The 14,313-nt window shown below is 50.2% G+C and overlaps 1 protein-coding gene across 1 annotated transcript in view; it reads right to left on the bottom strand.

Moving 5' to 3' along the window:
- Window positions 1-11,870: 11,870 nt before the first annotated feature.
- Window positions 11,871-14,313, bottom strand: part of BAHD1 (bromo adjacent homology domain containing 1) — a 34,648-nt gene continuing 32,205 nt past the window's right edge. Inside the window, exon 7 of the mRNA XM_082284194.1 lies at window positions 11,871-13,076. Coding sequence (XP_082140320.1) covers window positions 12,887-13,076 — 190 coding nt within the window. The 3' untranslated portion in view covers window positions 11,871-12,886. The remainder of the gene's footprint in view (window positions 13,077-14,313) is intronic.

Here is a 14,313-nt window from a genome sequence, read left to right as displayed (position 1 = left end):
AGGCCAAACTACCCATAATTAGGCATTGTGCCCCACTTTATATAATTCTGTAATTCTATAATTCCAGCACAGGTTTAGCACCTGGAGGAGGAGCAGACACCGGCTACATGCTGAGCCGAGGAGGCTGTGCCACCACCCGAGAGCCAGAGGGCGGGATTTGCCAAAACTTCACAGGCATTTCCCCCAAACCAGCTCTGTGAATGACCCCAGCCGCTCACTTGCTGCTTCAGGCCATCCCTTCGATGCCTGCGGCACTCACCCAGCCATCAGGATGCCATTTCCTCACACAGCCCTTTCCGAAATCATTCCACACTCCCATTGTTCTTCGCATTTTCCTTCAATGAATTTTCTTAGCCTACCACGGGGCCTGGTCTCTTAACAGCCTTGCAGGGACTCTCTGTCAGGAGCTTTCTTAACATCAAGAGAAAACCAGCTTCCACTTACTTTCCTTTGATCAGGAGCCAAGAGCGTTTTGTCAGCCAAGGCAGACAAAGCACTTGGAGCACAGTGCGAGAGCCTGCAGCTAGATTATTGCACATTTCCCGGTTTTATTTGGATGTAAATACAGCATTAGCTCTCGGAAGAGACCGATATCTGACCCTGCCACCAGCAAAGCTGCACACATGAGGTGTTATCAGATTCCTGCTCTCATTTCAGAGGGCAGGTCCTGATCTGATCTCAACACCAGCCCAAACTGAAGCCGTGCCAACATATATAATCTGTGTCACCGAGACAAAAATCAATCCCTCCTCCTGGAGAAAAAGCCTGATTGCAGCAAATTCCAAAGTGGCCAAGGGGAATTTTTTTTTCTTCGAAGGTGTGTTAGCCTGGCACTGCTCATCAATTTGTGTTCCTATTCCCCACTAATATCTCTAAGTCAGAAGCAGTTACATAGGATAGCCCAGTGGTTCTGGAAATACAGAGAAGCAGGAAACTGCCCACGAGGTCAGTGGGGCTATTTTCCAAAGGAAACTTGGATTTAAGGACTGGTCTGAAGAGCACAGGTATGGGGTAGGATGCAGAGTCTCTATAGGAACAGCACAGCCAAGCAAATACAGGATTTAGGGGCTGGTTTGCAGGGCTAAACCCTGTGTCACCAAGGAAAGTTAATTGTGGTTACACTCAATATGCCTAATTAACACCCAGACTAAGCAGTAATTTGATTTCCAAAGCAGTTAAAAGCCGCCTCACGTTCAGAATGTGCAAAATTATGGGAATATATTTCCCAGACAGATCCATCTCTTCAGAAAAAGCACATTTAGCAAATAAAATGTCACTGAGGAAACCAAACTCCAGGCTGCTGTGGTTTGCCTATGAGTTTATACAACACACTGCAATGATGGAAGGGTTTGGTCCTCTCTTCTGTGGGAAAAGGGAAACCCACATAGCCCTTCCCAGGGAAATGTTCTGCCAGGCCTCAGTGTGATCTACTACCAGGGGCTGGTGCAGCAGCCTCATCCCTAAAATTCCCATTTACAGATAAAAAGATTTTTGTAACTCCCAGCCCTCTTCAAGGTGCCTCCAAACCCCAATATTCACCTTAAGAACACCACAGTCTCCACCCTGGGTAAGTGGAGCAGTAAATCTCTAGGCCTTTTCCTCACAGTTTACTCACATGAGCAGAAAAACATTAGAACATTATTATTAAAATATTACATTATAATATCAACTGCATTACACTGAGCCAGTCTCCCAGCAGCATTTATGCACACACAAGTTTAAGGAAGGCTGCAGAACTCACCTTGGCTGTCAGAAATCAGGAACATGTATCAGTGTGACAAGGAAAATGCCAGTTCCCACAGGGGATGGAGTGAAAGACTGAGGGACGCTCCTGTCCTTCCAGCTCGGAGTGAGGCTGGACACTGATGTCATCACAAATGCCCTGCCAAGGCTCTGCTGGCCTTTCGAGTGAGATCAGATATTTATTTTGGTCTGAAAAACTGCAAAAAGGACAAACGGGTGAGGCCTCTGGAAAAGCTGAGCAAGAGAAAGAAGGTTTCTTGAAAAAACATCAGTTTGGGCCGATGCCAGCTTCCTAGACAAGAAACAGGACGGCGATTCCAATCAGAGGAGACCCCCTGAATTGGTTTGAGCAGCTCTGGATCAAAAAGTGAAACAAGCAAAGGAGGAGAGATCCGATGCTGTGGCTGCGTGTCCAGAGATTATCCTGTAATTTGGTATAATAAAGCCTCTTATCCAAGGGGATAAGCACAGAAGCCGCTCCACAATCAGCTCACTACTGAGGCGGAGTTTCTTATCTCTGGGGAAAAAAGCCTTTTTAAACAAAGTCAAACACTCTGGATGAATACGCTAAGTAATTCTGAGGAGATGGTCTAACACAAAAATCACTGTTTTCAAGGAAGACTTTGTGCTGAAGGATCTGGTTATAAATTCATTGATATGCAGTTGGCTGGACTTGGAAAGATTTTGCTCTGAGCTCAGTGCCTTAACTCCGAGCTCTGTTCTGCTCTCTCTGCTCTGCTGGGCACGACTGTGGAATCACTCCTGAATGAAGCCATCCCGGGAGGTTCAGCTCCTTAATGCCAGGAGAACCACCAGGCACCGCTTGCTCAGCAGAGGCCGTGCCAGCTCTTCCCCCTTGGATCTGGGGTGCGGACGCAGGGAGCGAGCCGGAGCGCATCCCGGTCCCCGGGGATGGCACAGACAGCGGGCCGGGAGCGGAGGCTGCGGGGCAAGCAGCCAGCAGGGCTGGCAGACACTGTATGGATACACATCCCCCCGGGCTACACGCTCCCCGAGCAGCGCAGAGCTGTCACACACTCCACACGCTCCAGCTGGGCCGGAGGTCGGAGCGAGGTCAGGAATACCGCAGGCGCCAGCGCAACGGGGACAGCGCTCGGGGACTGCGGCTCAGGCAGAGCTCTCCCAGTTATTCAGGAGAATAACTCCCAAATCTTCCACCCCCAAAAATCAGGTTGACAGGCAAAGCCCATTGCCAGGCTGAGCGCATCCAATTTTAAGTCAGTAACAACCACAACTCCCTTGTTGTACCCTTTATCCTCCCGCTGACCCATCTCTGATCCTTCTGATCCCTCCGAGCCCAGGGCTGCTGGAGGCACACACAGACATTCTCGGAGTCGCAGCCAGCCGGGGTTTTACCACCAGCGCTCTGTACAAACACACATTAAATCCAACACAGTTCCCAAACCTGCGTCGCAAGAGAGTCTCCGAGTCTCTTAACTCATTCCAGGTCTATCCACTGCTCTTTACACGGAGTTTCCCGAGGCTCCCAGGCGGCTCCTGCGGGGCTGTAATGAAGTCGTGACTGTGTGTGTGAAGTTCCTGCTGGAATGTGTAGGCAATTAATATTTTTGTGGTTTCACAGGCAGCAGGACGAGGACTGAATCTGCTCCAACACCTCCAAAACCTGCAGCATCTCACCCCTGACACCAAGGCAAAAGAACCCGGAAAGGGACTGATAAGGACCCATTTGACTGTGCCCTGTTTAGGTTCGTAACATTGTTCCATGTGCCAGGAGCGATAACGGCCCGTGAATGACACGCTTTGCCCCAGGAAAATTTGACGGGAATATTGGAGAGTGGTGGTGGATGGGTGCTGGGAAGTTTTGGGGATAAGTTGAACGAGAGGGGATCTGGCTGGAAAGAGGGACAAATTTATCCTGGAGGGGACAGTCAGACGTCGGAAGAATGGTGCCATCTGTGCGGAGTCCAGGCTGGCTGACTCGCAGAATCCTAGAAGCATTTAGTTTGGAAAAGGCCTCCAAGATCATCAGGTCCAATCTTCAGTTGTGGTACTGGGGAAAACTTCTCAATATTCCGATCTTTTTCTTGTTCTTCTCGATATGGTTTTCCATTCATAACCTGGATTTTATAGGAATGGGAAGTTTTGTGCCTTCAGGCCATCCTAGGCATCATGTTATTTAAATTGCTGTGTAATCCCTAAAAGCATTTTCCTGAGTATTCCAGAGGCACTTCCCAAGGAAAGTCTGAGAGTTTATCACTAAGACCACTGTAAATTCCAGTAGGAAATCCTGGGTCAATGAATCATGGCAGCATCATTCCTATTTTATTATTACTGATACACACACTCCATTTGTTTTTCCATGTTAAATTCCCTGTGTGCGCACAGCAGGATCCCACTGGTTCCTTTAATGAATAAACATGTACAATTAATCTGAAATTTTCTCTAAATGCAGCATATTTGGAAAGTTATTTCCAGTGTTTTCAATCCTGAAATATATCAGCATCAAGGTGGTTTGGAAAATGAGCATTGAAAGGAAGAAAAATGAGGGAGGAAACTCAGGATCTAGGGAAACGCAAAGAGTAAGTGAATCCCATCCCTCATGAAAAATTAATTATTAGAAAAATGAGTTATTATAAAACACGAGCCATTGTTAATTAGATCAAAGAACAGAAGCGACTCCAGCAAGAATTCTGGCCCGACATCTGTCCCAACAGGATTAATTTAAAATAAACATCAGGAAGAACGAAATAAATCAGTCCGTTTGTGCCTCCTCTTGCTCTAGACCATGGAAGACTGAGGCTTTCTGTTAAAGGGTGATGAAAAGGGTTCCCCCCCCCCATCCATAAAAAAAAAGTTGCATTATTTACAGATTTTAGAAGAAAACTAATTAAGAAAGTTAAATTACAAGAAAATTTGCTCAAATATTAGGAAAAATATGTGTTGGGAGCAAGGGGTCTGCCCTTGGAAATGGGGGGCTGCTGCCTGCCTGGATCCCAGTTTCCACACCCACACGCATCTCTGGGGCTGCTTTTGGGACATCATGTTCCTGAGACAGAGATCCCATGGGGAAATAAATTCTCCCAGGGAGTCCCAGCTTTCATCTCATGGGGAGGTGAGAACAAAACCCAGCTGTGCTCGTTAACATGTCATATAATTCCCTTTTTAAAAACTAATTATCTGATGTGCTACGAATCCAATCCCACTCGTGGCTCTTTGGCTGTGACAGGGAGAAACATCCCCCAGCCTGGGACAGGGAGAAACAGCTGATTGCTAAATCACCCTCTGAGCTTCTGAGCAGTCCAGAGTCCACTCCTTGAGAAATCCATCTCCGTGGCCCAGGACAGCAGAGGATGCTGTTTCCTGCCAGGGGGATCATTTGTGCAGAAGGAAAAAGAGAGGAAAAAGGGATTAAGTGGACGTGAGGGAACATTTTGTGATCTGAGAGCACAAATCACTGCATGGGCTGACTGGGATGTGGTGGCCAGGGGCACCTGCTCTGCTCCTTAAATCTGGGTTCAGGGACCACCCAAAAGATGGAGGAGAAACCGGAGCCAGCTTCGTGTGGCACAATCTCCACGTATTAAAAAGAAATAAAAATGAGATGTTCCAGGAACAAAGGAAACCCAAAGGAATTTGCTCTGTGCCCTGAGCCAGGCACTGAGGAGCAGGAGAGTTTACCTGCTGCAGAGGAAGAAGGGAGTTTTCTCACCAGCTCTTCCCAGAGAACTTAATTCTTCCAAAACCATGACATTCCCAGTGCGGGAAGCAGAAATGCTCTGGGAACAGTCATAAACTGCTTCCTCGTGGGAAATCTGGCTGCCTTGCTTTGCTTTTCTCATTTATGGAGTGCTAAATGCTGCCAGGTGCCATCGTCCGTATCCCAGCTTTCCTACAGACTTTGTACAGTCACCGCATCCCTGCTCAGGCAGCAGCACGGGAACAGCAGTGAGCATGGCTACAAAAAAAGCTGGATTATTGATGTAGTTATATGATTATTAATTATATTATTTATGAGTGCAGAGAAAACAGAGCAACAAAGCAAATTCCCAGCAACCTGGCTCACTGTAGAGGCTCCCAACCCTGCTTTGCACCATGTTCTTTCAAAAATCCCTCTCCATCAGAACAACTTGCTTGTTGTTTTCTAATACAGTTATTCTGGTGCTCCTTCTGAGAGCGGAAGAATATTCCTGGAGAGGCAGGTTTTTTCCAGCCCTGTTAAATTGATTTGCTTTTAAGAACCACTGGGCGGTCGAACCGCTCCGGCTCCGGCTTGTTTGTGCAGAACACTCTGGAGAGGTTTATAGAGATATTAAAATTAAATATGAAGTCACGGAATAAATGGGGCCTCCATTCAGTGTGCCTTGTAAATCCAGTTTAAATGGTTCCCTTTATTAAATATCCTTTCCTCTTAAAAATGGATTAACTGCTCTCGCCGGAGGCTCTGACGGAGAAGCTGTCAGATCCCTATGGCAACGCTGCACTCCACGAGACCCCTCGCTCCATGCCAGCTCCTCAGCTTCATCCCAGTTCAGGTATCCCCTTTATACCACCTCCAGTTATTATCACCATCTCCCACTAATAATTACAACCCCAAGGCCGGTACTGAACACTGTGCTGCAACTTCACAGCGCCCCAGTGAGTCCCATCCCATACAGAATGCATGGATAGAGGCCAGATGCCTTTCCCAGCTCACCTGGCAGCGCTCACCTGATTCCTCCGTTACCCTGATTTTTGGGCTCATTATTTTCCTTTTTTTCCTACTTTTGGCCTCAGTCTCTCACGCTGCCCTGCGCTGCTCCCAGTGGTCCTGCAGAGCTCTCAACATATTCCAGGCTGGTGTTTGGAATTTACAGAAAATTAATGTATAAAGGGGTAATTTAGCTGGATTTTAGGGTTTTGCAGGAGGCCGGAGCAGTACAGTCCTGGCCAGTCCCCATGTGGCCCCTCAGCACAGCTCCCTTCCTGAGGGCCAGATGGGAATTACCTTTTTGCCAAGGGCTTTACTGCAGAAAAGACCCTCCAGGAATGTCCAGCTTGATGTTTCCGGAAAGACAGCCCCATGCACCGCTGCTCCAGGACCCTGAGGTTTTGGGCACAGGGATGCAGCCATGGCAGAAGCAGCAGCTGGAGAAGAACATGAAAAGCTCAACCTCATTTTTATTCAGCTTCAAGTGACACAGGCAGTGCAGAAGCCATTCCAAGAGTGGCTCTGCAAGGCTGTGGCTGCTTTCCCATGGAAGGAGCCTATGCCAATGGAGCTGGGGGCTCCCTGTGCTGCCACTGCAGCACTTGGAGCAGCACGGAGCAGCAGAGCCAACCTTGGCACACAGGGATTAGCGAGCAGTTATCCATTATCTCCCCTCAAGCCCCCAGCCTGGTAAGCCAAGTGTTATTCCCGTATGGATGGGGTGAGAAGGGCACAGTAAAACAGGGAATTGCCCACGCTCAGGTCCCTGGAGCCACCAGGTTAAGGGGACGTGTATCCCTTCTCCCTGTGCGGCACCGACCCCGCGAGGGCTGGTCCTGCCACCAGCGATGGGACCCCCACCCCCACCCCCAGCCCCTGCACGGCTCCTCCATCAGCAGGGATGGAGCTGGGCAGGTGCTGGAGTGCTCTGTCACGTTCATGTGACAGTCCCAACTGCTCCCGTCTCTTGGCTCACAGGGAGTTTGGCACGAGTACAGCCAATTATAATTAGCGGCATTAAAGCAGCAGTTAAATGCAAGCAGGAGCTCGTGGCTTTCGCTCCAGGTGGGAAGACACTTCAGCCAGTCCTGGATGCTGCTCTGGATCTGCTTGGCTGGGACATGTAGGGAGTGAGGTGGGGAAGCCCCAAGAAGGCTCCTACAGCAGCACCAGGAGACCAGCTGGCACTTTCCCTGGAAAAAAGAGCTGCTCCAAAGCAGAACAAAGAGCCACACCGGCATCCCTGAATCTGCAGGACAGTGCTGTGCCTCTCAAAGGGTTAATTCCCAAAGGTCAGGATGCACTTTTCAACATCTCCCACCCTCTCAGTGTGCTCATCCTGGTGCCCAAATCTTATCCAAAGCCTCTGGAAGTGCCCACAGCCCCGACAGCTCCTTCCTAGAGCCCCAAGTGCCTCCTTCTCCCTGCAATTGCCACAAGACTCTCTCACCTTCAGACAGTGCACATGGAAATGAGGGAAATGGGACACAGCAAGTTGGCTCTGCCAGATACCTGGACCACTGCTGGTCATCAAGACCTGCCAGGGAATGCCCATCCGGCTGAAGCCAGGCAGGATTCCAGTGGCCACACACCTCACACTTCCCAGCTGGTGAGCCCACACCTTCTTGACGCATGGGGGACTCTAAGGACAACCTGTGGCCAGAAGGACTCTGCCAGGGTGGCAGCAGAACATTCCTGGCAGCATCAGTCATGATACAAGAGCAGTTTGCTGAATGTCAGATCCAGGAGAGCCGGATACAGCTCCACGCGCCTCCCTCGGGTAGCAGATTTCAACAGTAAATCCAATTTTGTTTGACATTAATCCCAACTTTTCAGCGCGCCACAGATTATCCTTTTGGTGATGCTCGCCATGCTGGAAGAGCAGGGATGCTTGGTTGTCTTTCCAAGGGACCTCTCTGAGGGAGCATCCACACCCAGAGGAGCACTGGAGCCGGCCGTGGGTCACGCACAGCGGGCAGGTTTCTGTTGCATTTCCGGCACCCACATCACCGATGGCTCCAAGTAACCAACTCACATTAAATCCAACTGGAAAATGTCAAATTAGTTCTTCAGCAGAAATCCCAGGCCAGGGGGCCAGGAGTATCATGCTCAGTGACCCCACACCAGCTCACAAATGTACATGCTCCCTGGATGAGCTCCTTCCTCCCCTTGGGAGGAAAATTCCCAGTTGTATTCATTTCATCACTGTGGTTTCCTTTTTCAGGAATTCTCTTGGTTTGATCTGCTTCTCCAGGTCTGTGCCTCTGGCAGCTCCCTGCGAGGAGCTGTGCTGACAACGTTGGAAGCAGGAAGCAAAATGCAAAGATCCTCTAGGAAAATCCTTAACCCTAGGAAGAAATCCTATCAGGAATTTAAGAACAGGTGTGATGCTGGCAGGGCTGCAAGGGGACAGGGACTGAGCAGCCCCAGCTCATCCAATGGGACCATCTCAGAATCTCCTGCTCAAGGTCACCTGGAAGTGAAAGATGCTGCAAATTTTGGATGCAGCCAGGGTCCAAAGTGGGTTATGGATGCAGTTCCACCATGCCCACCTCATTTGCACTCACCCCACAAACCACATGTGCCCCTTGCTCCCTTCTCTGTAATTAGGAGCCAATTCCACGTTAGACATTACTCTTTCATTCTGCCCATTTTGTTCCCAGAACTCATCCCCTCCCTCCCCAGGTGTGCAAGGGCCACAGCCCCAGGAAGCAGCAGAACATTTCAACAGGGAGTGGAAATCATGAAAGCTGAGGCGGAGCCCATGGGACAGCTCCAGAGGAGCCACGGCTCAGGACTGTGTGGGAATGGCTGTATGGGAATGGCTGTGTCACCACCCAGGGCCACGGGAGCTGTTTCCCCTGAGGATGAGTGTGCAGGAGCCCCTGCAGTGACCCTGCAGGTGCCTGTGCCTTCGGCCTCACCCCCCAGGCCCTGTCGCCGGCTGGGAGCACCCCTGGACAGCTCTCACCTGCGCGTGGCTGCAGACATTCCCATCAGGTACTCCTGATCCCACTATCCTGCTCATTGCTGCTCCTTAAGCAGGTTATTTAACTCTTGCTGCTCTTCTCCCACTTGGAATCCTCCTGGCCACTTAGGATGTCTGTGTAGATGGCTCAGCTATTGGACCTGTCCTCAGGATGCATGTGGCACTTGGTGCCACGGGGCCAGGACACTCCGATGGCAGAAGTTGCTAGAGACAGCACTCCAAGCAAGACGCTTTTCCAAAGCAACACTCCCAAATGCTTCTTTCAGGGTTCCTAAACCCTAGCTGAGACAAGATCTGCCACCACAACCTGCCCTGCCTGAACAGCAGAGACTCAAATATGCCACTGACAGCAGCTGTCAAGAGCAGCTGGAAAAAAGTCAGTCAATCCTTGCTCTATTTCCATGGAAAACCCAACAGATCGCTCATCCCACAAACCTGAGCACCCACATCTGCTCCCAAGCACTCCTAACTCCTGCAACCACCAGGTCCAGGTGGGAACTTCAGGCAGGAATGGGAAGAACAGTCCAGCACTGGTTTGTTTTCTAAATCAATACGATTTTTCAAATTTATTTTTTAAGAATTACTTCTAATATATCTTTCTCACAGAAGGAGGGAATAGGGAATGTTCTCATTCCATCTGTAAACAATGAAATACAGATCTGGGAAACCAGGGAAGAGACACAAAAAAGTGCATTTTACAAAATTATCAACTAAAATATATTTTACATGTATTACGCTTCGATTTAAATTCTACCGACTGCATTTTTCAGTTTCAAAAAATATTTCCATATCTAATAGATTAAAAAAGCAGGAAATCTTTTCATTAGGGATAAGACATTTCAGTTCATTTACATGCTGTTTGCACAACAGCATCAGCAACCATGTGAACCTCAATGTTCATGGCCTGAAGCAGATTCAACATGAGAAGAGTCAGGTTTGTCCTCTCTGGAGCTGGACCGGAGCCCGTTATGGACCCAGGGCAAGGATAATTTCCCTGCTACCTGGAGAGGAGCCAGGACAAGGTGGGAGCAGGGGGAGATGGGGCAGAAGGAGGAATTTCGGTGAGTTACTGTGGTTCCAAGGCTGGATCTCACACCTGGCCCCAGCTGCAGCAGTGCTCAGGCTCACCCGGCCGGTGGGTCTTGCAGCATTCTGTGTCCAAGGCACTGCCAGGGGGAATTGGCCCCAGCAGCTCTCCTGCTTCAGGTTCAGGGGCAAAGGAGTCACCATGGAGACACACATGTAGATTTAGGGCTTCCCATCACCTGCCACTCACTGTCAGGTGCAGCTGCTCTGTCCCACCATGGCCAGGCAGCTGCCATTCCCTCCGTGTCATGGGCAGGAGCAGCTCCACTTCTCCAGCATCCTCCCTCCCTGCTACAGGGGAAAACCACTTCATATCCTTCCCAAGAAGCATCAGAGACCATGTTCTCCACTGCCTCCTTGCACCCCTTCATCCGTGTGTTCCCAATGTGCCAACCACTTCCCACCCCAACACAGCCACACCATATGATTCCAAGAGACCCCCAGTGCCAAGCGAATTGTTCAGGAGAGATCTGGGCAATCCCTTTGACACCAACAGTATCTTGAGGTATAAGTGAGAGAAGATGCTTCACCTGACAATTCTTGCTTGCACACCCGGGATCTCCCTTCTTGGAGCTGGATGTTCTCCCTGGTTTATGTAGGTGGGAATAAACAGGAATTTTCCAGCAGGAATCATCCACCAGCTGCAAGGAGATGCCCACTCGCTGTGGCAGGTGCCAGATCTTGTCAACCCCTCAAGCCATTGCCTCCAGACACATTCCCCTCTTTGGTATGTAGAGCAAATCTCTGGAGAACTCCTGCGTGCCTGAACTATTCCATGTAAGGTATTGGATGCCGTGGATTTTCTCTCCAGGCTGGGCAGGCGTGTGGCCACTGGAGCAAGGTGACAAGCCCTGCATCCCCAAGGAGTACAGGGAATGCTGCTTCCAATGATAGGACATTAAAGCAGAACGGACACTTCCACTATGGAACACAAGTTCAGAAGCCCCGAAAGACCAGGAAAACGCAGATCCCTCGTTTCAGTGAGTGGCTCCAGCCAGCAGGAATGTGGGTGGCACGGGGTCCGTTCTGCTGTACGTTAGTGCAATCTCGGGCTGGGCTCCCAGCTTGGTGCAGTGACTCCCCGGGATGTGACACTGTCCTTTGGTTTGCTTTGGGATTAACTCCAAGTTAGCGTTGAGATAAGCTAAGGTCTGTCTGGGATCTGTACAGGTAAGGCAAGAAGCAGGACCTGCGGGGCTCGCATGGTCCATGTGAACCTTTCCCGATGCTCAGGTCCTTTCAGGAGCCACAAAGCCACTTTGGTGAGCTTGCTCGGACACCGGGATGAGTTTGGAGAGGGAGAGGCTGCTGATAGCTTCAACAGCACTCCCAGGATCAGGACAGTCACATGGGGAAGGAATTTAAAAAAGCCAAAAACACGCAAGAAAAGGGTTTGCCACTTTCCCCTCTGGCTTCTTCCCACTGCAGACACACAGATAAGCAGGGACTGTAAACGACATTACAGGAAACAAACTGGGAAGAAAATCTAGGGCCCCTTGAGCCATCAGAGGAAGAGCAACACTCAAAGAGAAGAGGAAACATGGTTCTCCCCAGCAGAGCCCACTTTGTGAGCTCCAAGCTTCTGAGCGGCGCATGCCGGTGAATGCTGGGCCTTGGGATGGGGCATAGGGATCATGTGGGCTCAGTCAGGACACCTGGGACCTCAGCCCAGCTCTAACCCTACACTGGGGTGTAACACCTTCCACCTTGCCAGCTCCCTCTGCTCCACCATGGAGCAGGCTCCAAGCCCCAGTCTAGGTGGTGAATCACGGAGCAGTGAGCTGAGGGGAGGGAAAAGACGAGGGAGAACAGGGGTCACCTCTTCTGATGGAGCAACCTATCCAAGCACGACACAAGGCCACTCTGCACCCAGGCAGCTCCCAAAGCTGTATTTTGAAGAAGCTCTCACTGTGGGAATCCTCAGAGTCTGTCCTGCGGGACCAAGGAGACTCTCCTGTGCTCTGCCAAGGAACTGGGCTCAGTTCAGAGCCTGAAAACCACGGACTGTCCCAGCCAGACTCAACCAACGCTGCACCGACACATCCCTCCTGCACCTTCCTGCCGTTCCCCAGCCATGGCTCTGCATTGCTTCCTAGCTTTTATCCCCCGCAAACCCTCCCAATAGATGCAGCTCTACGTACATATATAGATATAGATTTACTTATGCAAATCCCTATATCTATATACATATATTTATTTTTTACGTATATATTTTCATTTATGCTTTTAACGAAGTGCTGTGCTTTCAACTGCTGCCTCCCTCCACAGGCTCCGCTCCTCGCACGCTCCCAAGTCCCAGGACCTGCAGCAGCACGAGGTGGGTGAGAGTGCACAGGAGTCCCGGGCCACGAGCGCTCCAGTGCTGCCTGCTCCCGCCGCGCTCCGAAGGAAGGGCTGTGCTACTGCGGGTTCTTCAGGATGCGCCCGTGCCTGAAGTCGTAGACGTGACGACAGAGGAAAACCAGCTCGGGGTCCGTGTCCTCGGGCACCTTGCGGTGCAGAGGGGTGGAATACTCCTCTGAGGGAGGAACCATGATGGTTTTCCTGCCCGGGATCCCTTCGACTCGACGCTTTGCCAAGGCACAAAATCTGCAGGGCAATCACATTGGAACAGTTATCAGAGAATCCTGGAATGGTTTGGGTTGGAAGGGACATTAAGGCTCATCCAGTCCCACTCCCTGCCATGGGAACGGACACCTTCCACTAGGTTCCACCTTCCACTAGCCCAGGTTGCTCCAAGCCCCACCCAACCTGGCCTTGGACACTGCCAGAGATGCAACAGCCACAGCTTCTCTGGGCAACATGTACCAGGGCATCACCACCCTCATAGGGAAAAATTTATTCCTAATATCCCATCTACCCCTGCCCTTTGGCAGTGTGAAGCCATTTCCCCTTGCCCTGGCACTCCAGACCCTTGAAACAGTCTTTCTCCATTTTTCCTGTAGACTCCCTTGTGGTACTGGAAGGGGCAATTAGGTCACTCCGAAGCCTTCACTTTTTCAGGATGAACAATCCCTATTCTCTCAGCCTTTCCTCATAGGAGAGGTGCTCCATCCCTCTGATCAACCTGATGGCCTCCTCTGGACTCGCTCCAACAGGTCCATGTCCTTCCTGTGCTGGGGACCATGAACTCATTCCCTCTCCTGCTGCCTGTGTCCCTGGAGCTGCTGGAGGATAAAGGGAAGGGAAGGAATGTGGACAAAGCTTTTTCAAAGAGAACTCCTGCAGGAAGCAACACAAGTTTATATTTCCATACTGGTGGATATTGTACAGCACCAAAGATGACAGCAATTAACCACCTTGGTTTTTACTGCTTTGGCCTTATTTTTATTAATTAGCCCCTAACAAATGCTTAGGCACCAATTTTTAGGAAAACAAAGAATTCAGGACGCCTTTAGGGAACATCATTCAAAGGTGACCTGACCCACAGGAGCATGAAAAAATTCCTGCCAGTAGCTGTTCCAGAAGACTGGGGTGTTAGAAACAAAAGGAACTGCTTTGATCCAAAGCTTGGGGATGGTGGGCTTAATTTGGTTGGCTTTGGCTTTTTGTTGTTGGGGTTAGGTTGGGTATTTTTTTGTTTGTTAGGGGTTTTTGTTATAGTGTCCTCAAAAGAAAGATCAAAATTCAGCTTCTAAAGAGTTTGTACACCAGTTTGTTTTTAGAAATTCCAAGACCAGAGCCCTGGGCCAGGAGCAGGCTGAGGAGGAGGCCTCAGGCATCCCCTCCATGGCAGGGCTGCACAGACCACAAGATGCACCCAGCAGAACCGAAGAGATTTAAAGCACTGGTTTGCATTACGGGTTTGTGTCCATTCAATCCCTGT

This window comes from Coloeus monedula (assembly GCF_965178545.1).
Source record: "Coloeus monedula genome assembly, chromosome: 6".
In the NCBI taxonomy this organism is placed as follows: Eukaryota; Metazoa; Chordata; class Aves; order Passeriformes; family Corvidae; genus Coloeus; species Coloeus monedula.
This window is presented reverse-complemented; position numbering and strand designations above follow the sequence as displayed.